Source organism: Melopsittacus undulatus, chromosome 7 (assembly GCF_012275295.1).
Source record: "Melopsittacus undulatus isolate bMelUnd1 chromosome 7, bMelUnd1.mat.Z, whole genome shotgun sequence".
NCBI classification, from domain to species: domain Eukaryota; kingdom Metazoa; phylum Chordata; class Aves; order Psittaciformes; family Psittaculidae; genus Melopsittacus; species Melopsittacus undulatus.
In genome coordinates, this window is record NC_047533.1 from 19221670 (window position 1) to 19249524 (window position 27855).

At 40.8% G+C, this 27855-nt stretch overlaps 1 protein-coding gene across 3 annotated transcripts; it reads left to right on the forward strand.

The window, feature by feature from the left end:
* Positions 1-4009: 4009 nt before the first annotated feature.
* On the forward strand, positions 4010-25776 carry SLC34A2 (solute carrier family 34 member 2). Of its 3 annotated transcripts, XM_034064614.1 has the most exons (14): positions 4010-4120; positions 4211-4266; positions 10539-10653; positions 10759-10896; positions 11567-11695; positions 12595-12738; positions 13346-13457; positions 14538-14733; positions 15413-15508; positions 17843-17963; positions 18681-18848; positions 20205-20321; positions 20414-20538; positions 22234-22905. In XM_034064614.1, exons 3-14 carry the CDS (start codon positions 10548-10550, stop codon positions 22807-22809), a joined length of 2028 nt encoding a protein of 675 aa, XP_033920505.1. In that variant the 5' UTR covers positions 4010-4120; positions 4211-4266; positions 10539-10547; the 3' UTR covers positions 22810-22905. The 3 variants fall into 3 exon arrangements, with proteins under 3 accessions (XP_033920505.1, XP_005142933.2, XP_030899370.1); XM_005142876.3 differs by lacking the exon at positions 4010-4120 and having other exon boundaries at positions 4202-4266; positions 22234-25776; XM_031043510.2 differs by lacking the exons at positions 4010-4120; positions 4211-4266; positions 10539-10653 and having other exon boundaries at positions 10771-10896; positions 11503-11695; positions 22234-25776.
* The last annotated feature ends 2079 nt before the right edge of the window (positions 25777-27855 follow it).

The following is a 27855-nucleotide window of genomic DNA, read 5'->3' on the forward strand; positions in this document are numbered from 1 at the left end:
CTATGATAAGAAAAGTTTTAACAATTTATCTGGGCTTTAGTTGTCTAAATATATTATTTATATTTTCAGCCTTGTGGCTGAAATCTAGTTCAAGCTTCTGATGGTGTTATTTTTTCACATGTGCCATGGTTTAGTTTTAGTCAGTGCCTTGTTGCCCAGGGTCATGCCTCCCCTGGGAGAGGGTCAGAAGTACTTGCTGTCCTGTGGCAAGGCTCTGCAGGGCTCCCACTGCTCCTCCTCTCCCTGGTGCTGCAGGCTCTGGATCCTTTACATTTTAGTAAACGCTGAGCAAAATATCCACTAAATAGGAAGTTAAAATAAGATAAGAAATACTAAAAACAATTGTAATATGTAGCTTCAATGGAAAACATAACTATTGAGGAGGATGGGAATAACCCCGCTAACTTGTATCCCATGGATGCATTTGTACTGGCAAAAACATTTGAGGCATGGCTGTAATGAGATTAAACTGAATCTGTTGTGAAGGGGCTTCTAAATTATTTTAAGTCCAAAGCCTCTTTTTCCTTTCAAACACATCTACCTGTCTAAATTTTTGGCTATGTTATTCCTTCATCCTTTTCTGTACTGAAATATTTATTTTCCTTATTATGTCTGAAAGCCTTTTCTGTATTTTTTCTCTTTGTAACACCATCACTTCACACTTTATTTCCCCCTCCTGTTCCTGGCATTGGCTCTGTTGAATGCTAACTTTATGATTTTATTCATTATGCAGCTCTGTAAGTATGTTAACTACCCCGACCTGATTATTTTTTTATGTATCATGTATGTGAGATGAAATGCAGCACTGTAATACAGAACCTTGTGATAGGATTCAAGTCCTTTATACACTAAATCAGGTGTTTTCTTATCACTGCCTAAATAATCTTGGGAGTTCTTCTTTACTATTCTAAACCATAGCAGAAATATTGGGCAAAAAAAGTGTTCTGACGATGCATTGCCCCCACCTAAAGCAGAATAGTACAGGGGAGCTAACTTTCCTTGTGTGCATTGAAGCTTCAAAGACAAATTTACACTTCTTAATGGAAAACAAATTAATTAATAACAAAATCGCAGCATTTACATTCTGCTCCAAAATCGAAGCCTGCTACAAATACTGATTCCTAGTAAATACTCAGGTGCATATCAATATGGCATTTAATATTCACAAAATGTATCTTGACTGGGTTTTTTCATTAATAAACTTCATTGCTCAAATATTTACATGCAGAATACTTTTCAGACAATCGAGAAAGATGGGGCCTCAACTCTTCCAGGTAACTGCACAAAGAAGAAAGGTGTTCAACTGAAAGGGATAAGTCCTTAACCAAATAACTCTTCTGGCTGTAATTCATATTGGAATCAGCACTGGTCTCTCTCTTTAATAATCAGGGCTTTGTGTTTTACATCTCTGGAAGAGGGAAGCCTAATATACGTTAATGCTGTTCCAAAATGCAGACAACTAGATCCATTCAAGGTTTCTGCACAAGTTAAAATAGACAATGAGGTTTTCAAATGATGAAACAATGCCAGTTCTCTTCAGCAGAGAATTATGTAGCCGTACTGGAGCACACAGAAATGTTTAGCTGTGCATACTTTGGATTTGTGGAACGCTGAAAATTAAACTGTAAGAGCTGAGAGTCTTGCTTGAGCATTCTGTCTTTTCAAGCTGTGTCTTCTAGAAAAGCAAACCTCATCATGTGAATATTATTGTTAGTAAATACATATCTTGAGCTGTTCTGATACCTTTGTAGTATGGATGACTTTCTCTTACTTCCCTTTATATTAGTTGTGACTTAGGTGTACTTGGTTCACTGTATTAAAGATGAATGGGATTTACACACTTGCACAGCAAGTATTCCTCTTGAACGGGAGATCTGTAAGGGAGCTGTAGCACAGATCTCTGTAATGTAGACATGTTTCTTGCCTACATTGTTCTAGCTTCTTGCAACATAAAAGAGTGTCTGGACAGAGTTCACCTCTCACAGGATTTGCACATGCCAGGAATTTTTTCTCAATCTGTGTTTGAGACTTTTTCTGTGGTTGCACCTCCTGCTAAATGCTAGACTATCGGAGATACTATTCCAGGTAGCTGCAGAGGAATCCATCACCTTTGTGAGAGAAAATCGGGACCCTTGAAATTCACTTGCTTGTTTTGCTTTATTAGCAAATCACTATCCATTTTTTTATTAGTTCAGTTGCTTCAAAGTAAACCCTGAAGGGGGAAGAAAAACCTTTGGGTTATTCTTCCTCAGCAGTAGCATCTTTTGAATCTGTGCTGGATGCATGAAAAGTGCTCTGAACTATCACTCTGACCTCCCTCTGGTCCCAGAAATAATTTCAGACTCTTTTCCCCAATTCTGAATGAGGGGAAAGTTTCTGGGACAAACATCACCCACTTTCATCCCTTGTAGCTCTTCCAGAGTGACTGCGGAATTTCCAGGCTGGACCTTCAAAACGGATTAGATTGTCTGCCTTCATGGGGGCTGCTGAGTGACTGGTGGCTTTGAGTGACTTGTTTTTTCTTTCCTAAAGTTCTTTTTGGCAACACAATGGGTATGATCTAGGATTATTCCCTTCCTAAAACATTAACATGGTCAGCACATAAGATTGTGCTTAGCAAATGGAATGAGCGGCGCTGGAATAAAAGTCCTGTGGAAGACGTCACTGTGCTCTGGCTGAGCCTTAACTGGGTACCTGGAATGTGCACATCTCGCACCTTCTCCCTGTCAGAGCTGGGTTTCACAAACAGTGACTCAGAGGAGAATAAGCCACAGCTCAGAGAAACTCAAGGATTCCCTGTTACAAGTTTCCTCTCATTTCCTACATGTTGGGCATCAATGAGAAACTACTGGGTTTAGCTGCAATGTTGAAGTGCACTTTTGTTGAGAAAACTGAGCCTGTGAACCACCAAGGTGGATCTTGGGCCCATTTTCCATCACTTCTTTACACTTTGGATAGTTCTCCACTTTGCAGAGAAATAAAAATCAGTTTCTGTTCCATAGCCATCTCCATGCAAACCACAGCTGGGAGGAGGGAGGCAGGCCTGGTGCTTTTTTGCCCTCGCAGTAGGGGGTGGTGGGATCTACACTAGCAGAGCCACTGCAGCCAGGGAAGGTGCTTGTTGGGTCCACTGCGATGATGTGATGCTGCGTATAGGGCTGCAGAGGCTTTTACGATCACCACTTATTAAAAACTTCTGATGCTGACACAGGAGAGGAGTAAGTTCTGACTAACAGCTCCAAAAGCTGAGCTTCTCTGTGGGGCTGAAAGGTGCAAAAAGCAAGAGTTTTATTTTTCTAAGTTACTAAGTCACTAAGCTGCTGGGAGATATGACCCCATACACGCAGACAAAGCAGATCTGCTGATTAGGCTGCCGGTTTACGGCTTATTTTCTCAGTATATGATGTCTGTTGAAACAGAAAAAATCAGAGTTAATAAAGCTACAGTGCCTAATGCAGCCCCCCTCTCCCTGCTCCTCATTAAGCTCATCAGTAGAATAGACAGCGATGCTAGTGGCTGCTTTGTCTAATCTGTAATACCACACTGTATTGAATAATGCACCTATTTATCATATAGTCTTCCTCCTTGCTAGCATTCTGAATGCCATTATCAAAGGTGTCCTTGCATCTTTAAATCTCATTTAGAATGAGAGCCACAGCCAAAATGCTAATGAGGTTGCCTTAATTGTAAACACTGAGCACTGATAAGAATGAAACTCCATCCTCCGTTCTCAAAGAAGTTCTTACGTGTTTCCTACTTACACGGCTTTTTATCAGATTCTCCTTCGTTTCTGTTCTTAGGCAGATTAATAGGCACCTGAACAGACAAATAACAGTACTACATCTTCTTCACACCCTTTTGACAGACTTTTGAGATTGCAAAATATTTTTGGAAAATTATTATTGGAAAAAAGATTACTGAATGATCAGGTGGAGGGCAATTTTCCAGGCTGGAACAAACCGTTCCCCAGCATTCACATGAACACATCAGTAACTTGTACTTAAATGCTGATGGGACATTTTTTAGAATGTGATAAGTGTGAAATAGCCCATAGTTTTATCAGCCTTGGTTGCTGCCCACTACTGCTAAAAAAAGGTTGATTGTGATCATTAAGCTGCAGGTAGGCAGTGCCTCTGGACTGTAAAATAGGAATGTTAGTGCGCAGTGATGAAAGCAAACTTTGCTCAACACCTGTCTATATATATTGCAGGTTTCAGTGGCTGCCCAGCTGATCCATTTGCTCTGTGGTCTGGGAATAAAGAAGTGGTAAGTAAGAAAACTGAGACCAAGTTTTCTTTCCTTCTCTTTCAAACTTGTTTAGCTTACAAATCTAAAGCTCTGCCAAGGGATGGCAAGAGAGCTCTAACATGGAGAACCGGAGTGGCATGTGAAATGTCATCCACTTGTTAGCATTTTCACCTTCTGTTCTTTCAACTGCATTTCTACTTTAAGCAAGTGATAAAAAAATCATAGTTCTGAAAACAAACCGTGCTACTTTCTGCCTTCAAATACCTAGATATATTTTTATGGAATATGATAAAGGAAAAAAGGATTTTATTTGCAGCTGTCAAAAAAAAAAAAACAAAACCAAAACCCACACAGGAAAAAAAACTGCCTATAGCACAAGAAAGTATTGTTTTAACTATTATTTGGATTGAAACGAAGTGAGGTTTTTAAGCCATAGCATTCAGTGGCATTGGATACTGGAAAATGTCTAGGGTATGATTAATGAAACATTGGAAGGAAACACTGTCAGTTTGTGTGTTAGCATAGATAGTATGTAACGTCTGTGCTGCAGTACCCCTGTGTCAGGCTATTCTTGATGGAAACATTTTCTGATGCTAATTTGGTTTGATACACAGCAGTAAAAGGAATACATTAGTCTGATGCAGTTAGCTCAACTAATGTGGCACTAGGCAGAATTCAACTGGTTTCTCAGTAACTTTTATTAGCACCTCTTCCATTAGACCAGTAAGTCTTTTTTATGCCATTACTTTTTCCTCTCGATTCTTTACTGTGTGTTTTGTGCTCGGGATGGGGTAGATCTGTTGTATTTCCTTGTGGGTGGGATTTTGTTGCTGATGTTGTTTTATTCTAAAAAAGTAATTGTTTTATTTAAGTACCTAGTAAGCATTTTAAGTAGTTCACTGAGGATTCCTGGCTCTGGGTCCCCAGAGGCAGTGTCTGGTGCTTTGCTTTGTTGTGAATGCAGAAATTAATGTTTGGGATTCATTTTCTCTTTACTTGTTTAGAAATTAGTTCTCTTTACTAGTTTGTTTTATGTGGGTTTTGTTTTGGGTTTGTTGGGTTTTTGTTAGTTTTGCTATGTGTTAGATTCAAGCCTGTGAACAGTAAGACCCAGGATCTGTAGGAACAGTGAGCACAATGCTCATTTTTCTCTTAGCTTTCATGTATGTTTTTATCCCCTGACTACTACATTAGCTGAAAGTTTACATCCTGGCTAAGCCTCCTAGCTTATTCAGAGAAAAACCCCAAGGAGGCAGCTGGTGCCAGGGCAAACACAAGACTTGCTGCTAGCAAGACTGAATCATTGCTGGTGTTTATTTAAGTCGCTGCCTGTTCTGTCCCACCTGGGGCTCTGTGGCTGCCATGGAACAGGTCCTGGGACAAAATTATCAGCTACTGTAAAGCTACTGCATGGATCTGCGCTGGCGGAGGATCTTTTCTGTCTCTACATAACATGCTTCTGTGTTGGAAATGATGCATTTTGAGAGGGAAAAGAGTACTTTTTCAAACTGTGTATAAGAAGGATTGCTACATGGCTTGGTATTTACTCCTATGAAGTATGTAGTGTATTGGATACCCGATTAGCTGATAAATCCCTTTTTAACATACAAACTTCAGCATAGTGGTGAATGACAAGAAAGTTAAGGGTTTGTAGAAAAGCTGTGAGACAAGGAGACAGAGCAAGAGAAGGGGAAGCGTGGCTAAACCCAAAATCAGATTTGGAGCTGCTGAAGCAACTTTTAGGCACATGCATGGTCATGTTGGTGATTGTTGCAGTGATTACCAGTTGGTTTTGAAAATACTGCTATTTTTCCAGTACTTTATTTCCTCTTGGAAATTCACTGGGGCTGCTCCCCTGGAGATTTCTTTAAGGCTTACTGCTTCGTAGTTCTTATTTCAGACACAATGTGGCCTCTCAGTGAGCTGTCACGGGTGGAGAGGTACAAACAATAGCATCCAGGCAGAGGGAAGTGGTAGTTCATATTCTCTGTGAGAAGTCCAGCAAAATAAATACATTTACTACTGTAAAAAGCTGAGAAGCACTGAGAGCCTAGCCCTGCTACAGAGGCAATGCTATTACAGTAAATGAGTCACTGAGGAATGCAATATAGGGCATCTGCATGACACCTAGTGTTGCTCAGATAATTCTCCAGAGACTTTTAACTCTTTGAGATGCTTCAGTGAGAGAGTCAGTATGGATATATGCCCATAACTAAATTATCCATAACTAAATACTATCCTAAACCATAGGAGCCAACTTTGAGTTTCTCTCATGTTTGATTTCAAAAGTTGAATGCCATTGATTTCCATCAATCTCCCTTGTAAGAGCAGGAGGTTTCAGTTTCTTTTGGAGTTAGAAAGGATGTCACACGTACTTAGCATTTTCCAAAGGCGAGGAAAGACTATACTTACAACGAAAGGAGCACACATGATGGTGTGAGAGGATTTGCCACACGGTTCACCGGAACGGACAGGATTACAGTTTGTGCAGGCATTAGTTTTCAGACCTTTGCAATATGCATAGCGTATTTTGACCTACCACTTTCAGGAGGAAATTAGCTCCCATTTCAGCACAGCTCTGAACAGGTGGATTTCCAAAGCACCAGAGCTTATCCAGACGGGAGCTCCATGACTATGCTCTGGATATAGGCATCCTGGCCGACTTCTTGCCAGCTCAGGTGGGAACCAGAAGAATGACATTGAGACACCTGGGCTGGCACAGGGATGGTCAAAGCTCATCAATCCTGTCACCTCATCCAGCAATTGTGGCTATCCTGCCTTCGGACCTGGACCTGTGTGTCCAGCTGAGTGTAGCTCTTTGATGAAGTGTGCGTTGTCACCAGCCCATCCTCTGCCTGTTCTGTAACATGTTCCTTCACAGTGCAGTATGTCCTTGGTGTTCAAAAGAGAACCTCTATTAGGGTTTTCATTGTCACGTACATCTTGCGTCAATGTTGTTGGTCTTTTATACCGTGACATCAGGCTTTCCAAGGGCTCACGTGAGCTGGCAGAGGCTGATGCAGTTAGCTTTGTCACCCCACTGCTCTGCTCTTCCACAGCACTCAGGTTATCCCCTGAGTACTTTCTAAAGATGTTAATGTCTGTATCTGGGCCAAACAAGAATTCTTTGAAGGGAAAACTGTAGAATGTAGATTATCCTTGTAAGCCCAGTGATTAATTAACAGTAAGCAGCTGTGTCCAGGACTCTAGTAGAGTATCAGGTGGCTCTAAACTAGCTTCTCAGCTGTTCCTCTTAACAAGAGTCAGGATCTGGAGAAAACTGACAGCTTTAGTGGTGCTTTCAGGATCTAGGAGGTTCTGCTTTCATCTGTCCTTGATACCAATCACACAGAATGGGCTGTTGTAGTTATACCTCTGCAAACCCAAATGCACAAGGCAACACTGTGAAGACCTTCAGTATTCACATCTACCTTCCCAAATCAGAGGCTGACTAGGGCTCTAATGATTTTATAAACATACCTACAAAAAATCTTCCTCCACAATGTGGTCAGTTCTCATTCTATGGTATTTGATCACATAAAGCAAAACCAATAAATAATACATGACGTACCTGTGGGATCCTGAGCACCTCAGGAATATGAGAGATGCTTATTATGAAAAAATGCCCCTCTGAATTCTTGAATGGGGAGAGTTTATTTAGGAGACATTGAGGCTGTTTGTCTGCTGATGTTTTAAAGCTCCAGTTTCTCCAGTGAGTGCATCAGCTCAGTTTCCACACAGTAATCCTGCAGGCTGAATCCTTCATTTCCATACTGAGAGTAACAGAAGAGCTGTAGAAGTACTGATGGCATCTCTAGGTATGGTAGTGTCCAGCACATTCTGTGTCTTTCCATGGTGGGAGCATGATGTCAATGCAACTTCCATCTGAATTTCCAATGCATTTTCACAATTGCATTTCACTTCAGGAGCACTTGTGCTGAGCAGTTATTTTCTTTAGAGCTCTTTAAATGCTGAACATGTCTAAATGAAACTTGTTTAACGAGATAGAGGTGTTCTGGCATGGGTGGGGCTTGGAGGTTGTTCTGGTATGTCAGAAAATACAAGAATTTGCTTCAAGCAAATGGCAACTCTTGTTGAAACAAGCAAGACTGATTTTCTTCCATCTCTACTGCAATCTTTGCGTATCTTGGGAGCTGCTCTGGATCTTGCGCCACAGACAATGTGTAAAATCAAAGTTTTTACTAATGTAATTGTATAATATTTTTTTCCTATTAATGTTGAAGGGGAGATGCTCTTTTCTTTTTGGAGTACCAAAAACTAATACCCTCCTCTGTTACAGTAGGAGATGAGTGATTTTGTCTGTGACATTTCCTCCCCAGCTAAAGGAGGAGGATGTGTGGCTTATTGACATAGGCAGGGACAAAACATTTCCAGCATCAGCTACATAAGGGATTATGATTAAATGAATGATTAATCATACTCCTTTAGAGTGGCTGCTAAATACAGGTGAACCTTGTTTACGGGAGCATGATACCAACCCTGGCAATGGCTTTTGGAGGCTGGGTGCATGTGCCCTGTTTATGAAGAATGTTGCAGGCAGATTTGCTCACCTCAGATGTTCCAGCTGTGTGGGTGCCAGACATGGTAGCCATGGGCACCTTTGCCCCCAGCACTGATTGACTTGTGTGGCAGAGAGGATGGAAGAGACAGACACAAAGGTGAGGCTTTTCTGGGTAGGGTTCACTTCTCCCACCTCTTCCACTTAGCATTTGATCATGCTGGCTGAGCTAACCAACAGCCTTACAAGTTGGAAAGGCAGAGGAATTATCATATGCTACCTTAGCTTCCCATGGTCACCTTCCCCTCTTTCATGACCCTCCCTCTGGCTTCTGATATTAGTGAAGTAAATCAGTAGGACTTTTCCAGGCTTTGGCTGAAGGAATGGCTGCCTTCTTCTCCTGTGCCTGGGATAGATCTATCTCACGCTTGTACCTGTGCTGGCCCGATTGGGCCATCTGGTGTCTTATTTTGTAGGTTATTAATACAACAATCCATGTCAAATGTGCTCAAAGGGGTCAGGAAGGAACAGGTTCATAAAGAGAGGTCGATGAGAAAATGAACATGAGCCAGCAGTGTGCGCTTACAGCCCAGAAAGCCAACCGCATCCTGGGCTGCATCAAAAGGAGCGTAACCAGCAGGTCAAAGGAGGTGATCCTGCCCCTCTACTCTGCTCTCGTGAGACCTCACTTGGAGTATTGTGTGCAGTTCTGGTGTCATCAACATAAAAAGGACATGGAACTGTTGGAACAAGTCCAGAGGAGGGCCACGAGAATGATCATGGGACTGGAGCACCTCCCATATGAAGACAGGCTGAGAAAGTTGTGGCTGTTCAGCCTGGAGAAGAGAAGGCTGCGTGGAGATCTCAGAGCAGCCTTCCAGTATCTGAAAGGGGCCTACAGGGATGCTGGGGATGGACTCTTCATTAGGGACTGTAGTGATAAGACAAGGGGTAATGGGTTGAAACTTAAACAGCAGAGGTTTAGACTGGATATAAGGAAGAAATTCTTTACTGTTAGGTGGTGAGGCACTGGAATGGGTTGCCCAGGGAGGTTGTGAATGCTCCATCCCTGGCAGTGTTCATGGCCAGGTTGGATGAAGCCTTGGGTGATATGGTTTAGCGTGAGGTGCCCCTGCCCATGGCAGGGAGGTTGGAACTAGATGATCTTAAGGTCCTTTCCAACCCTAACTATTCTATGATTCTATGAATAGATGAGTATGAGATGGGTGAGCTGACCTTGCTGCCACTAACTCAGCTTCACTTGCAGCATCAGCTCTGAGTTACAGGCAGATATAGACCTGCAAATGGCCACTGCTGCCTAATTATGCTCTTCTCCCCTCGTTCAGCAAGCATAATTCTGGAACTTGAAACTCTGTGATCTTTCTCCACCTTGTCCAGGGTCATGTTCGCCTTAATGCTTCCATGGGAATGAACGAGTAAAGGCAACAGGAAGACTGTGTTTAGCATATATGACCTAAACAAGGCAATGCTTTAGGGAAGAACTTTCTTCGCTAAGGTCTTGGTAAGGTTTACCAGTTTGGTAAAGGCAGTCATTTAAATCCAGAAGGTGGAAGAAATAGTCCTCCAACTTTTTGCTGAAAGAAGATAAAATTAATTAAATAAAGGTTATTAAAAAGCTTTTTTCAAGGACACATTTCTTCTGTTCTATTTCCATCTCTTTTGCTCCTAGCTCAATAGTATTTTTCATATATGCTGTTGTAAGTTGACTATTTTGACTGCACACACATTTAAATCAGCACCACTTTGTTAGTCACAGATCATGGCTCCCTGGCCTGAGGTGGAAAAGCCTGAAACCAATAACTATATTGGGGACTCTTCCAAACAAAACCAGAACATGGCTGGGAAAGAAGGAGAGAATCATAAAGGTAATGTGTGCTCACCTGTGAGTGACAGAGATATGTATGTTTTGTGGATCTTTGAAGAAGACAGAAAGTAATTAAACTGCTTTATTTAATGTTCTATTTTATCAGGCAACGTGGCTTCACTTGGAAATAAAGGGGAAATTCAACCTGCATTTTCCACAATAGCCTTGATAGATGAGACCAGGCAAGAAGAAGAAGACCCATGGGCTCTGCCAGAACTGCAGGATACTGGGATCAAGTGGTCAGGTAGCCACTTCTCAGTAAAGAAGTTACCTGCATTTATTTTTTCCATTAATTCTGTTCTCTTTGTCTCTTTTATTTTTCTGAAATCATATTTGCTGCAGAATTGAATTTATCATTTGAGGAGAGCCTTGGATGACATGGTCTAGTGAGAGGTGTCCCTGCCCATGGCAGGGGGGTTGAACTAGATGATCTTAAGGTCCTTTCCAACCCTAACTAGTCTATGATTCTATGTAGACTTTACACTCTCACCTTCCCCAACAGTGAATGGGGATATTATATTTAGTCAGTTAAGAATTTGGAAATCATGCCGCTTACTCTCCTTAAAACACGGCGAATATATGGAAAATGATCCAAAATTAGTATGATTTTATGTCTGGGCTCCCATTGTTTTTTCTTTATTCAGTAGGATGACTGTCTAAAACCAAGGATCAATCTCAGACTTCACAAGGCTTTTGTCATATACCAAATGCTTTTACATGATAAAACTAGGTAAACACACCACCTGCTTCTGCAGTTAAAATTTGATTAAGAAGAACATTCTTTCAGGTTTAATCACACACTGGAGTCACAACACTGTCTTTTGACTTCCTATTCTCTGCTTGTGTGCAGACAGTTCCAGAGAGAGCACCAGATACATCAAGCAAGTCTCATGCATAATATATTTGTTTTGCAGAACTGGATAGAAAAGGAAAAATCATTCGTGTACTCTATGGGATAGGGAAGTTTATTATGCTACTTGGATTGCTCTACATGTTTGTGTGTTCTCTGGATGTACTGAGCTCTGCTTTTCAACTAGTAGGAGGTATGAAAATGTCTAAATCGTCAATAATAAAATGTAAATTAGGCAGTAAATTTCATCTCAGTGACTAAATTACAAGTACCACTTTTCACGAACATTCTCCAGATTTATGTGCAGTGTTACAGATTTAGAAGGAAGTAGCTTTGATTGAAGACTGACATTCATTTGTTTGAAAGAGCCTTTGTTTCTCAAATTCCAGAGAGCTGTTCACATAGGAATTATTTGCCTCAATTTCGTAGGCGGTTTCTGTTACTTTAGTGACAGTTTACATGAATACATCTGCACATAAAACTATCCCATGTGAAAGACATTTCAACAAGGTGAAATATAAAAATTGCACTCTTGATCAAAGCACCCAGCACTGAAAAATCCCCCAAATCCTTCAAAGACAGAAACTTTTCAATGTGTTTTGCCTGTCTCCAAGGCTTTAATTCTGCTGATGGATTTGGTGGTGGATATCTGAGAAATACATGAGGTTTTGTCAAGTTTTTTTTTTAATTTTTGGCCACACAGAAAGCTATGGGAACAAAATTACTCAGGATTGTTAAAATAGGTTTTTTTTGATGCAGTAACCAAAAATATTAAGGCAGTAATAACATTTAAATTTATGCATGTGTATTTTTTTGTCCTACGGTCTTTCCTCTGATGGCTGGGTTTTTATGTGGTTTTATATGGTTCTCTTCAGAGTTCAGTAGAGCTTATTTAGTCTCTGAAACGAGGGAACATAAAGTATCTGGCAACTGAGACCTGAGTCTGGATCCCTGGGCTACATCATCTTGCATATTTTTTTGTCTGTATACATATCTCAATTAAAGGGTTGGTTGATCTTTAATTAAGTGCTCTGATAATTCCTATGGATTTTACCTCGCACTTCCCTCACACTGAGAATATGTTTTTTGTAGGTAAAGCAGCAGGGGACATCTTTCAAGATGATTCAGTGCTGTCTAATCCTGTTGCGGGGTTGGTGATTGGCGTTCTGGTGACTGTTATGGTCCAGAGCTCCAGCACTTCTTCATCCATTGTGGTCAGCATGGTGTCCTCCACACGTAAGTCTGTTTACAGTATCTTCCCAGAGATCACGCACAAATCTTGGACTGGGGTGCAAACATTCCCATCTCTGTTCAAATTACAGAAGCTCTTGGGTATAAGAGTAGAGATGGCAGGAAAAGGTTGTCACAGTTCTTGGTCTGAAATGGTTTTTAAAATAATAGTAGTAGTAGTAGTAAGATGACAACTGCACTGAAAACCATTGGAAGCCCTGACACTGAATGCATTAATCTTGAAGTATCTGCATACTTTTCTCCTGTTAGCCAGTTACTGAACTTAATTTCATTCTGTGGCGTCATTTCAAAATTATACAGTAAATAGGAAAATGCCTGGGAAAGAAGAAACTTTATCTAATATGGCCCTCTAACATGTGGTGAAAAAGGATAACGATGGGCTGCATTTTCAGTGGGGTCACAGGACTATGGAAGTACCATGCTCCCAGGGGGCCTGATTAAAGTAAACATACCTGGGTTGGAGCACTTAATCCCAGTGACACCAAGGGAAATCAGGGTTCCAGTGACATTAATCAATGTTAATTCTCATTGGAGCAAAGAGCTTGCTGATGATTTGATTTTTTAATTCAGTGCTTCCTTTTCTGCTTTCCAGTGCTGACTGTTCAATCAGCTATTCCTATCATAATGGGGGCAAACATTGGCACCTCAGTTACAAATACAATTGTGGCACTCATGCAAGCCGGGGACAGGAATGAATTTAGAAGGTATTGTACTCAAACACTAGATCTGAAAAGTTGCTTTTCTTCCTTCTTTGTAAGTTTTCTTCTGAATTCCCTATCACTGCTACACCCATTCAACCTGTTGGCCACTATTTGAAAGTCTTGTTAGGAAAGTCACAAGATGGCCATGGCTAAGGTATAATGCTGTCTAGATATAGGACTTCATATACTTGAAGAAAAGCATATAGGGTTCCTTTAAAATTGTGGGTTTGTGAGAATCCACTGTTTTTAACTGGACAAATTTTCAGCTTCTCCCACTATAACAACCACCTTTGATTCTCTCTTACTTATGGGATGGCTGTACAAGAAGTTAATATTACAGTATTTTGGTTTACTGTCCTTAAAAGTGACTTCAATATTGAAGCTTTAAGTCTACAGTAAGTAACAGCTGGTAACTGTAGAGAAATGAAATGTTCTGGCTGTCAGATATATACAGTGACAACTTTCAGACTGCCAGTTGACATGATCACTGATAGAGCTCATTGCTTACTGGAGATGGGCAGTAAACTTGGGAATTATATGAGACTTTGATACCTTGTGAATTATGGCATACCTGTCATAAAATACACTTAGCCAAAGCTTCTGACAGAAGAGCTGTGACTCCTCAGGCTACAGAGAAGCTGGAAGGGAGCTGTTCACCAGTCGTTTGCATGACCGTGCGAGAGGGCTGCAAAGAGCCACCTTCCCCCACGAGTCAGGCAGATCAGGTCCCAGAGGCAACATGTGGCTCAGGATTAAAAGTGTACCAAAAATGGAGAGGCAAAACAAAAGCAGGCTGTACCGGCACTTCTTTCTGCAGACAAGTACACTTGGCAGCCTCGTGTTAAGGACCACTTTTGCCTTTTCTACTTTGTGTTGTTTCACTCACCTGGATGGCTCTTTCACTTAGTCAATGGTGTGGAGAAAGCTCAGTGTTCTATAGCAAAGCAGCCATCTCCTGTGACCCCAGAAATTAAATGATTGCCATTGAAATGGGCTTCATTCTCACTTCTATGATTTCATATTTAATTGATGTGCGTATGTTGTTTAACTAAAAGCAGCTCTGTTTTTACTTTCTTCTCTCAGGGCCTTTGCTGGGGCAACAATCCATGATTTCTTTAACTGGCTCGCTGTGTTTGCACTGTTGCCCATTGAAGTTATTTCTGGCTATCTTTACCATCTCACCAATGTTATAGTTGAGTCTTTCCATCTTGAAAGTGGTGAGGATGCCCCTGAGCTACTAAAAGTTATCACAGACCCTTTTACAAAGCTCATAATTGAGGTAAGCTCTTTCTCACTTCAAGGAAGCTAATTACTTGTTCAGTCACAGCTAATCAAAATGCTCTGAATATGGAGAAGAGGGGGGAGCTCCCACTCACTTCTGTGTGTCCTTGGGGTAAAACCCATTAGCAGATGGATTCTTCTTTTTATCCACATTTCATAAAGCCCCAGCTCTATATTTCCTATTTCTTATTTCCCCACATTCACAATACAGTGATGTGGGATGGATGGGATGGCAGCCGGTTGCCTAGACATTGGCAGATAGTACTCACTGGGACAACCTAGCTCAACCAGGACCTGAAGAGAGGACATTGAAAATAATGGAAATTTGCACATATCTAGAGGGACAGCTGGATGCTAGAGGGGATGCACACAGGTCCTAACATGACAGGAAATGCATCTAGGCAGTTGTGTCAGTATAGTTGTTTAAACAGAATCAATGAAATGCAGTAGTGGCTGATTTGGGGAGAATGAGACACAGTGTTTGTGTGCATAGAGCTGTACCCTTTTCTAGGGAGTAAAGCCCCTCCTACCTGTTGGGCAGCAGCTCCAGCATTAGAGATTATGTTACATGGTTGAGCTTCCAAAGGGAGTTATTTGAGTAAGGCTGAACAGTGTGTGATGTAAACTGGTGTAATGCTATCTTTTTTTTTTATTTTTTTTTTATTATTCTTTTAAAGCTTGATAAATCAGTAATAAATGCAATTGCTACAAATGATGAATCAGCAAAAAACAAAAGCCTGGTAAAGACTTGGTGTGTTACTGAAACCAATGTGGTGAGTATCACGCTAAATTAATTGTCACATTCCTCAGGAAATACATGACCGATCTGTAGCTGACACTTCTTATCACAGGGTTGTGAAATTAGGCTTTTAAATTAGGTATTTTTTTACAGCAGCAGAAAAAGAATGAAAACAATTTTATGTAGTTTTTGCTCCATTTAAACCAAGGATGTCAGACCAATGGTGAGCTTGACCTGGTTGCTTTCAGTACCATGCAGGCCCTTGCTTATCAAACTGGTGGTTTGGAGCCAAACCTTTTACTCCTTTCACATCCAAATGCCTGTAAATCCTGATACTCCTACTGACTCCCTGAAAGTGGAAAAAATCTGCATTATAAGCCAAAGAAAATATCTTCCTTCCCCCACCATTGATCTAACCACCATTAGTCTTATGCATGTTAGGGTGATCTGGTGGCAGCTGGTTATTTGCAGCTTTCTTGGAAATCTGCCCTTGGAGAAAGCCTCTGTGGGGCTATGTCCTGTTGTTCTTCACTCAAGCCACATTGCAGATTGAAGGAATCTGTTGCCCAGATTGACACCAATGAGTATTTTGGTAAACTGTGGACCTGAGTGTACAGTTTGCATTGTTCAGCTAACTGACAATTAGAGCATTAAATATCCTTTGGATCTCTAATTAGGCTATTCTGTTTGTTGATATATATAGAAAAGTAATTCCTGAATTCCTGAGGCAGAAGACACTTAAAGACACACAGCAGAGGTTAAAATTAAGTGCTTGGGTTCTTAGAGGAGCCCAACTCCTATTGAATGGCAGTCTGGATGGCTAGTGAAATGCTAGCTAGGGAGATAGAGCCAGGAACAGAGCTGTGCTAATGTGAAACTCCACTCAAGTTACGAGGCTGAGGAGCTGGGTATATCCATCTCAGGGGAGGCATGATGCTCGGGCAACCATACAGCTTCCAGGCCCCTGGCTCACACTTGGCTACCCCTTCGCTACACTGGCTGGGCAGGCATAGCCTGGCTGCCAGTGAGGTCTGAGCCCTGCAGACCCCCCCCCCCCCCTTAGAAGACAGGCAAGTACACAGAAAGCGCAGGCTGAAGTTTACATTTGCATACGCACAAGTTCTTCTGTATTTTTCTATATTTTGGCTGTGTAACTACTGCCCAAGCATGTAGTCAAGTTACAGAAACACATGAAACCCTTACAAGCTTGACTTGAACTTGGTCATGAAAGAGAAAGATCATTTAAATGATTTATATTTCTAGTGGGTTAAACCCACTTCTGGCAAAAATAATAAAACAAACTTATGGCAGGGATAAATGCACGCAGATCCCATATGTTTAAAGCAAAATATAAGGATAAATATTTTGATCCAGAGTAGCTGCTTTGAAACTCAGATGTCTGGGGAAAAAAGGGTAAGAAGTAACACTGTGTTATAAGAGCTGATATGCTGGAGATCTCCATGAAAGTGTGAGGGCACTGGACCCACCCTGGGCTTTGCCCATCTACATCAGCTGCAGGAGGAATAAGAGTGCTGGTGTCTGCAGGCAGGGTCCAGCAAAAAAATATGATTTTGGTTTCCCTCTTTCTGCAAAAAGAATCACTGAAGCATGTCTTAGAGATACCTCCTGTTCAGCAGTGTGGTTCAGAGTCCATTTAGCTCTTAACTGCTCTTGTGGGGAAGTACAGTTCAGCTAGTGAACCCTTAATTTGCATAAGGACTTATGAACCTAGCATCAGATTGCAATCTGTCTGGGCTAGGAGCTCTTATAAGGAAGGGTTTACTGCAACATATAGAAATTCAGGTTCAGCTCTATAACAGTAATGTTAATCAGAGCACTAGTAATTAGCTTTTAGACAGCACTTGAGCTTTTAAAAGGAAAACAGTAGGAGATGGGGAAACTGAGGCACAGCAAGGCAGTGTGGGCAGCTTGGCCTCATGCAGGACAAAAGCTGTACTAGTATTGTAGTATTCTGAATTACGGTCCTGTGCAGTGCTCACCAGACCTTTAACTGCTGTTAAAATGACAATAAAGATGTCTTTGGTGCAAGTAAGCTGGGCGGTGCCTGTACAGACCCTGACATCAGTAGTTAAGGTACCGATGACTTGGTGCTATGGTTAATACAATGTAGAAGGTTTGGAGAATATTTTAATCTTTAAATGTTGAATTGACTGACCTGGATAACAGCCCAATTCTTTGTTTTAAGAATGCAAAAAAATTTGCCTTGTCATTAGTGTGGTGCCAGCTTACACCCCAGCTAACAAATTCACCTTTACTGATGAATGCTTGGTGTGGAAAAATCCTAGAACTTTGCATGAGCTCTTAATGAAGGGTGACTGAACTATCTGCTTTGTCTGGCAATTTGTAGACACTGCAGAATGTCACAATTCCACCATCGGAAAACTGCACATCTCCTGACTTTTGCTGGACTGAAGGAAATGTGACATGGACCATCAAGAATGTAACTGAAACAGAGTATATCAGTAAATGTAAGTGGTAAAACTGGTTCTCTCCTGGTAATATCTTTATAAATGTAAATAGCTTTCTAGTGGTGTTAACAGACCACTTCAGAGGTGTACCAAGAAGCAATCACCTGTATATGGATAGAAGGTACTACTGCATGTGTAGTCAGAGCTGTTATAGCTACACAGCTGGAGTTACCAGCATCATTATGGTAGCTGGCTGCTGATGGATCTCTTTCCATGCTCCCTGATATCAGTAAATTGAGGTCTCCAGTATCATGTCGCCCTCCCTGTTCAAGTGACTTGGAGCTACAGTTACTCTGCTGCAATGGTTGGTTGGATATCTCCATCCATATGCAATGCCCTTCAGGAGTTTCAACAGCCCTTCTCAGGCATGTAGCCACCTCTGGGAAGAGCCAACCCACCATTCACCTCAAAGCACACTAAAATGTCCTCACGTTGTTGTATTCCTCCCCTTTGCACATGGTCACCCATTTCCTGCCTGCCCTGCAGGGGTGCCTGCTGTGTATTTTGTTATTGTGTCTATATAAATGCTCCTCTTGCCACCCTCAGATGTGGCTTTTGTGGAGCAAGAGAGGTGGAATTTTCACTCCTTGCATCACCCCCTCAAGCTGTGTGTGCTTTGATTCTCTTTTTGTAGAGGCATATATGAAAACCAGAGCTGGGCTTGGGATCAGCAGCAAAAATGTGGCCAGGCCAATTCTTTTTCCTTTCCTTTTTCAGGTCGGCATCTCTTTGCAGAAGCAGACCTGCCTGATCTTGCCATTGGTCTCATCCTTCTGGCTTTGTCCCTGCTTGTTCTGTGTTCCTGTTTGGTGATGATCGTTAAGCTATTAAACTCTGTGCTTAAAGGACAAGTGGCAAGTGTTATCAAGAAGACAATCAACACTGGTAATTATCTGCTTTTCCTGAAGACTGTTTTCAGGAATGACAAGGACACTGAGCACATTTATTGATTCTCTTGTTCTGGAAGCTATTATAGAATAGTTTAAATAAAACAGAAAGTATCAACCTAAAATCATACACATTTTTTTTTTCTCCCAAGCATGTTTTTTCTTTTTTAAAAAAAATCTGTTAGCAAACAGATAAACTGCAGCAGATTAACAGCAACAAAGGCCAAAGTCCAGGCTCTGTTTCTTGATGTATAATCATTAGCTGTTAGAAATGCAGTGTTCCCATCCTCAAAAGATAGCACTGAAGTGCTGAAATGGTGATTGCCTGCATTGGCACAGAGCCTGCATGTTTCTTTTAAAGTAAGCTGGAAAAAAGTTTGTAGTGATTAATGATCTAATTACCTTTTCTTGCCCTGTTCCACTGCTTAACCCTTTCTTCTGTAGGATAGGGCGGCCCCAAATATGTTCCATCTTTCCCTGTGCTCTCCAGGTGTTTTTTCCTCTTGGATCCAGTGAGTGCAAACGCTGAGTTTTTTTCACTTGGCTATTTTTTCTTCAGCCTCCCTTGAATGGAGAGGTTAGAACCCGCAGAAGAGAAGAGCAGTCCTGGCACATCTCTGGTAGTGGCTGAAGAGAGGGTTCACAGAAATAGGGAAGGCAACAAAGTGCTCCCAGTGCTCTCTTCTGTTCTCCTGGGCAAAGCACACGACCTAAATCAAAAATGAGGAATAGAAAATAATCAAAGTTGTTGGTTACTGTTCATTTGTGATCTACTCTGTGTTCATTTGTGTCTTCTTGACTGATTAGGGCCCCACTTCTTGGCTTAATCATAGTCCCTCCACAGGGGACCATTGTGCCTGATTTTTCTAATCAATGTAGTAAGCTTTTCTTTGCAAGGGTTAACAAGTGAATTTTTAGGAGGTGTTTGAAACTGGTTGGAACACACAACCTGATTTTCTCAGGGTGGTCTTCAGAGCTTTCTGAAGATTGATCTATACAGCAGGTGTCTGGTTGCTGAAATGAAGGCACTCAAGCCACCAAGAAGGTTTTGTTTTGACCTCTGTGGAAGCATTTCTGGTACCTGAATATAAATGATACCCTGGGTCAGGACAAACGTCTACCTAGTCTAGTATCTGTCTCAAAGTGTATTCAGTTGTGGAAGGCTAGAGAAGGAGTACAGTGAACAGGGTGAATTAGAGTAGTGACTGACTCTAATGTAAAATTGTCAGTTAAGAGGCAATATGCAAACAATACATTTACATATGAAATGCTTAACAGTCCTTTCACTGCTGTGTTACTGTTACATAGAGCATTGTGTTATGCTGAAGATGATGTTCTCCCTCTATCTTTTTAGATTTCCCATTTCCTTTTACTTGGCTAGCTGGATACCTGGCTATGCTTGCAGGGGCTGGTATGACCTTCGTTGTCCAAAGTAGTTCTGTTTTCACATCTGCTATTACACCTCTTGTTGGTAAGTTGTCAATACTGTATTCTCTAACCCCACATTTTATTTTCTCCACCATTCTGAAACCACTCAATCCTGTTTTGTTCTTTTTCTCCTAGGCATTGGTGTTATAAGCATTGAGCGCTCTTATCCCCTCACCTTAGGAGCTAACATTGGCACAACTACAACAGCTATACTTGCTGCTTTAGCAAGTCCAGGAAGTACATTAAAATATTCATTACAGGTCAGTATAAACTGGTGCTTCCTTCCTTGACTTCACTTAGAAGTTGTAACTTTTCTGAAGATAAACCTGACAAAATTGTCTCTGATGCAAATATGCCATGAATGTCATGCCTGATTTTGTATGCTCTATTTATGACAGCTCATTCCTTTCAACTGCTTGGAGCAAAAAGCTTGTATTAAACCTTCCCAGAATGTCAATATACAGTAAACTCTTACTTTTGTAAATTGGGTTTGATCTGATTAATTCAGAACTGATACAGGGTGGGTCACTTGACCCCTGAGCATACAGTCTCTGCAGCTTGGAATTCAATGCCCACATCCCTGACAACCCTCTTAGATAGTCCCCTAAGACGGTAACCAACTTCTGTAAGTTACCTCCTCAGGACCCTAACTCTGCTCATCCAATGTATAAGGACTTCTGTAAGCTAGGTGAGAACGATACAACCCTTAAGATGTCAGGCCATCTACCTACCTGAGATTGCAGTGAGCATCATAGCATCTGTTTTCTCATTGTAAATCTAATCTGAGTGGGATTTATTGAATTCCTTGTCTCTCCACCCCTCAGACAGTTTGAAAAGTAGGCAGCCTGGCTCTCGGCTCTCATTTACCACCCAGTAAAGAACATTCCAGCCAGCAGATGATAACATTTGAATGAACCCTCTACATCAAAGAGTGAAAAGATAATGAAGTTTTCCTTGGTGAATAGGACAAATGTTTTTTACTAGCCACAATAAATCATGAAAATTACAGTAGTCATTTTATTGTCCTCAGGCATAATAGAACAGATACAATCATGAGATGATGCTATCTCGACCAAGCTCAGATTTCATGATTACTTGCTAGTTTTATAAAGTAATTTAAAAATAAACCCCTGTACTTTCATATTCATTTTAGTCTGATAACAGTTGTGGAATGAAAATAAGATATGGTTTCATAGAATCATAGAATAGTTAGGGTTGGAAAGGACCTTAAGATCATCTAGTCCCAACCCCCTGGTGAGCAGGGAATACACTGTTTTGTTCTATATATGCTTATTCTGTCTAAGTGACTTCCGAAAGCTTTAGCAAGTGGGTGTCTTTCCACACTTATTTAAAAAAAAACAGTTTTGAAGTATGTGAATCAAACAATTGTAAAAGGCCCAGACAGAGCCACATTGCAGGAATCTCTTATAAACTTTTAGATAATTTCGGTAAAGTTCGTGTTTGTACCATTAATACTTTCTCAATAGCATGTATGCAACACCTAATTCACACTTCTCATCTTTTGATTAATAACTTATGGATGCATAATCCTATAATGAACAGTTATCATGTGATTCTCATACCTTAATAACAACAGGACTACTTCCTGATAGCTATTTATTTTGTCAGCTTTATTTCTGATGGACTTCATTTCTTGTAGTTGAAAGCTGCATTTTAAGACTTCTCCATTTGCAGGGAGATAAACCATACCCTCTAAGCCTGTCTTATGTCCATATGTTATCCTCTGTTTGTAGGCAGCGATCTTTACAATCTGTGAGGTATTACTGAGTCCTTGCTTCCTGCTAGGAAAGGCCTTGCAGTGAAGGACAAGAAAAACAGTAGGGGGCAAGGGAAGAGAAACTATAGTATTAGTGCAACTGAAAGTTATAATAATGTGCGTAGGAGTACTTAAAGGCATTTTAGCTAATGAACTGCTCAAACATTTTTGCTTTCAGATTGCCTTGTGCCACTTTTTCTTCAATGTCTCTGGGATTATTCTGTTTTACCCGCTACCTGCGACCCGGCTGCCAATCCGCATGTCCAAGACCTTGGGAAACGTAACAGCCAAGTACCGATGGTTTGCTATATTTTATCTTCTCGTCTGCTTCTTTCTTTTGCCTTTGTTTGTATTTGGTCTGTCATTGGCAGGCTGGGCAGTCCTTTTGGGTGTTTGTCTTCCCCTGAGTGCTCTTTTTATTGCTGTGATTGTAATTAATATTATGCAGAAAAGGAAACCACATTCATTGCCTGAAAAGCTCCAAAACTGGGATTTCCTACCCACCTGGCTGCACTCCTTAGAGCCCTGGGACAATATCATTATGTCTTCACTCGCCTTTTGTGGGAAACACTGCTGTGGCTTCTGCAAGTGTTGTAAAGTCAATACAGAACAGGAGGGTGCCAAAGACAAGCAACTGAAAACTATGGAGGTTTACGAAAACACCATTGTGATGGCTGATGAAGAAAGAGGTGGAAGAAGGGCACCAGCAACAGCTTGTGTTGAAAAAACAGGCACAAACAACACAGCCTTATAGGAGTGTATCAGCCTGTACTAGCAGGGATACAGCATAGGACAGTCAGGCTCTTGAAAACCACCTTGGACAATGCACTGAGGACAGAGTGAACATTTTGTTAGGTTCCTGCAGCCAGTGATACATCACTCGTCAAGGAATGGAGTCAAACAAGCTTGACAGAGTCCCTAGACTATCTATGATCAGTTGAAAAGCTAATGACAGATTTGCTTACAGAGGATCTACTATGCAGTAACTTCATCCAATGCTATCAGTAGCAAACAAAAGAAATCTTGATGTAGTCCCATGAAAAGAGGGATGAAAAGAGTTGTGATCAATCCAAACTTAATTGAACAAACAAACAATGCACTTGTAGAACAGCCCTTATGACCTACTGGTGTATTCAGCAAAAGTTGCTTTATAATATCTAAAAAGCTCTGGAAATTAAAAGAAAACAGGGAGAATTCTAATGTTGTTATTGGCCTGTTTGCAGTGGTCAAAAAGGAAAACAGTCATTTTCCCAGGATGGAGAAAATGTGTTCCATGTGTGTGAAGGAAAAGGAAATGCTGGGAAATCCTTCAGAAGCTCTGGGAGTCTTACTCTGGCATGAGGGTGTCCATAAGCCCATTTTGAGCCCTCTCTGCTTCCTTTAACACTGGGTGCAGGAGTTATAATCTTTTATTATCTCAGACTTAATGCCATGAAAGTAATTGCTCACCCCTCTGCCTGATGAAGGTTAAGCACTGGGTTTGGAGACAACTAGATGGCTACCAAGGGGCTTGATGGACTCAGGAAGTGGTTGTGTGGCCATTGTTCTTTCTAGGTGGTCCTATCCTACAATGTAAACCCACAATCTGAGGAATGGTGTAGGGAGAAGGACAAGTGGCCTATCTGGGGGAGGAGACAGCCACCCAAGCCTGAGCTTAGGTGGGGAGATCCATGTGCAACTGTGGCTCCCTTTTGCTGAGCCACAAAATGATATTTCAGAGTAGCAGTGGAAACTGGCTTTCGAGCTATGAAAGAAGGAACCTGGAGAGCAGATTATGGCACAGGACATGTGGTAATCCTCACTGGAGAGAAAGCAGTGTTCACTCTGCACTATCAGTTTGTGCTCTGAACCACCCTCCTTGATAATAATGTGAATTTCACTGGCAATTGTATGTAGCAATCCAAATCCCAAGTAAGTAAGTTGTGTAGTCACTACTATGTGTAGTCAACCCAGAGGTAGTGTAGCACTTGGTGGGAACTTGCTTGTGCTCAAATAGTACTGTTACTGGTATTTTAGTAAATGCTTGTGAGCCTATTTGAATCATGGGCTGACAAAAGGCACAATTTCAATGCCAGAAAAGAGCATTTCAAAGATGTACTGGGTACTTCTGCTGGCCAAGATGTCAGGGACTATGGGATAATAGCTGAAGTCCAACCACTAATGTTAAAAGGTGTTAAAAGGTGGCTGAGTGTAGGCCAAGTGTCCCTTAAAACCAGTTTATGTCTCTGAGTTGTAGATTAAATTTGTAATGGAAATGCTGAGAAGACCCCTATAACACTCAGTGCTGCTAGAACACATCTACTTTTGAGTAGTTGTTTCTTTTCTGCAGAGCTCTGGGATTCAGTAGGCTGAATTTGGCTATCAGGTAAATACATATATTTTAGAAGAGAAAATAGTTTTAATTGACTTTTTTTAACCTGACATCCAGATTGGCAAACTATGTTGCTGAAAAGGTGTTTGCAAATTGCATTCAGACTGAAGATCTAACTGTTTCTGTAACTGTGAGCCAGTGACAAAATGCTTAGAATCAGAGTGAGTTTCCAAAAGCATCTAGTTCTGGTGTAGTTCTGCTCTTTTGGGGTTTAGTAGCAGAGAGCAGAATTATGCCAAACTATTATTTTAGAAATTATTTTCTTTGTCCCTCATTGTGTTGAAGCAGAATTTTGTCAGCATCTCATTTTTAAATTGGAGTTTTTATATCTTCAATAATTATTCTTTATTTTATTTTCACAATTCTGGATGATTTCAGAACGATTTCTTTAAATCCCAGTGTGCATTTCCCATACTCTGTTTCTTTGGGGAAAATATGACAAAAATATCCAGAATTCTTTCCAAGTTATCTTAAGTTTCCATTGACCACCCATTGAAATGGGAAACATTTTAATCTACTTTTATTCATTTCTTAAACAACGAGCACCTTCTTTTGCATCTTGAAGTTAAGCCGTCAAGCACAGTGATAATAACTGTGGGAAAGCAGTTCTTACAAAAGAATCAGGGTAAAAATTATTAGACACATCAGTACTTTATGGTTCCTCATTGTAACATTTCCCTTATGAACTATTCTTACACTCCTCTTTCCTTGATCTAGGCCATATTGTGCCATTGTTTTAGGCAGAATCCAACAAAGATTTCTGCGTAACACTTGACAGCACAATATGTCCTGGCATATTTTCTCCCCTGCTCTTACCAAAAGATATTTAGACTTTATTTATAATTATTTGAGTGTACAGAATTTTTCATAAGTTATACAGGAAAAGGCTCTTGATTGTGTTATATATGACATATTTGAAAACTATGCAATGTTTAACTATAAAAATGTAAAAAGGAACTACTGTATATTTTGTAATATAACTTTTCAAATTGTTTGTAACTGTGTATACTGCATATTATGGAGGCTGTTGGCTCCATCAATAGGTTACGTAAAGATTGTTAGCAATGCAGAGATAGATTTCTTCAAGTAAAAACGAGGAACACCTACATACCTTCATAACATGGCTTAATGCACAAGGATAATGAACTCACCTTTTCTAAACAATTTGAATTTTCTGTAATGAGGAATTTTGGAAAAACAAAGTTTCTAAAATACTTTTTTAAACTCATAAAAACTGTATCTTTTAACTGTTTTGAGGACAGCATACGGCTTTGTACCTTGTCATGAATCTTCATCTTGTCTGTCCTCGTGCATTGAATGTAAAAATAAAGAGAAGTTTTAAAAAAATAAGTACTTTTCACACTAGCTGTTTATATTCATACTGTGGTAGCTTGGAGAAAAAAAGTGTGCAGACAAGTTCTAGCCTGAGCTGATGCAATGTACAAGAATTGAGGTTAGCATCAAGCATTAAGGAGAACCACCAGAGTCCTGTGTGTTCAACATTTCATGTGAATGAGAGATTTTCATATGGAGATAAACCAAAAGAATTGCTCAGTGCAATTGTGTGGGTCAAGATGCTTTCTGGCAGGTTTCTGCAGACTGTGCTTACTCTGTGAAGGTAAGCATGGGAGAGCAAAGCCAGGGCTGTTGTAACAACAGGATGTGTGGTGAGCTCTAAGCTCTAACGAATGATCTGTATCACTCTGCTAGGCCAAGATCCTCCCTTCTACATGAAAGATGGCAGAGTGTTTCCAAAATGCTCCTGTATCCAATGACCTGGGAGATGTCTGGCTTATAACTGCGTAAAAATATCCATCTTATTCTTTTTTAAATCACACATGACCTTTGGAGCTTAACCTTAAACAGAGAATTAAAAAGTACTCCTTAAATGCTTTGAAATTATTAAAAATGTCATTAGACTTCCTAACTATGAGCTCAACAGTAGCTGAGCAACCAACCCCAAAAGCAACTGTCATTCCCAACTACATGTTATTTTAGTGGAACAAAGATAACAGAAGTATTTCTTATAACATACATACTTATGCACTACAGTGTTAACTGTCATCTTCTAAAAACGCAGTAAGCATTAATCACCCCAGGCCTGTGACTGAAAACTTAGAGATTCTTTCACCCATGCAGAAATACTGTAATTCTATGTGCCACCATCTTCCATGGCTCATTGTCCAGCAGAAATCAAAGCACATCCAGGAAACGTGAACAAGTTGTGCCATCCATCTCTCCACTTCAATATCCTTTGCAGAGCTACCTAGGGCAAAGTTCAGTAATGCCTGTAGGTATCTAACAGCAGGTGTGTGTCACAAAGTGCTGCACTTACCAGAAGCCTTCAAAATGTTCAGAATAATGCTCCTACAACTGATCTCAGCCTTGCAAATTTTTGCAACTGAACCATATTGTCCACAGCTCCTTCTGCTGCTCCTGTGCCGTTTTACCCTTTGCTTAAGTTCCATGTTCATTTCCCCAATTTCAGATTCTTGATAACACTGCATTTAACTTCACCAGGCCTACCACTATGGTAGGGTTCTCATCAGTCAGAAATGCAGGATAAATGCTTCATCATCTCTTTCTTCACCTTACCAGGTAGTGACAGGCACCCAGTCAGGTCCCCAGGACAGCTGCTGGCCATGCCATTGAGAAAGGTTGTTTGTGCTCTGATGTACAGCAAATTATCTGGGGGGTGCAGGGTGGAGTGGTGCCATTGGCAGTAGCTTGACCAGCACACACTGGCAAAGGACCTGATCTGGTCAGTGAAAAATAAGCAGTGAGCAGTACTGAGCAGAAAATCTACTCTTTTAAGAGCTGTGTAAAGGAGGATATACTCCATACACGTACCAGGGAATGCCAGGCTGTGTGTCAGTTGCACCACTGCCATAGACTGTGCTTCCATTTAAGTGCTTTATCTACATTTGGATGTTTTTTCTCTGTAGCTAATGGCCAATCCTTCTGCTGCCACATGCCAAAGGCATGACACTGTATGTGTAAACCCACTCATGATATCTTTACAGTGAACACTCTGTAGGTCTTAGTCTCTTTATTACAATTCTACTACAAAGGAAACACGTGACTCATACAAGAGAGCTGTTTACTTTGCATATTGGATAGTAATTATATTGATTTGCATTGAGCTGTCCCTAAGCCGGTTTGCCCTAACATCTGAGATCCAAGTGTTTCAACAAGATAGAGAAACAGAGTGAAGGTTAACATTAAAGTGTCACAAACATCCCGTCTTACTCAGCACCTGATGAAACTCCCTAATTGGCATTTACACTTTTGGGATGTATCAATCCTTTTACACAGCTCAGTGTCTAAGGACACATTACCATAGCATAAACTATCTGAGTAATTACAGGAGGAGGTATTTCGCAACCAACACCACAGCTGATAGATTGGGATTTCTTTTACACAATGCAA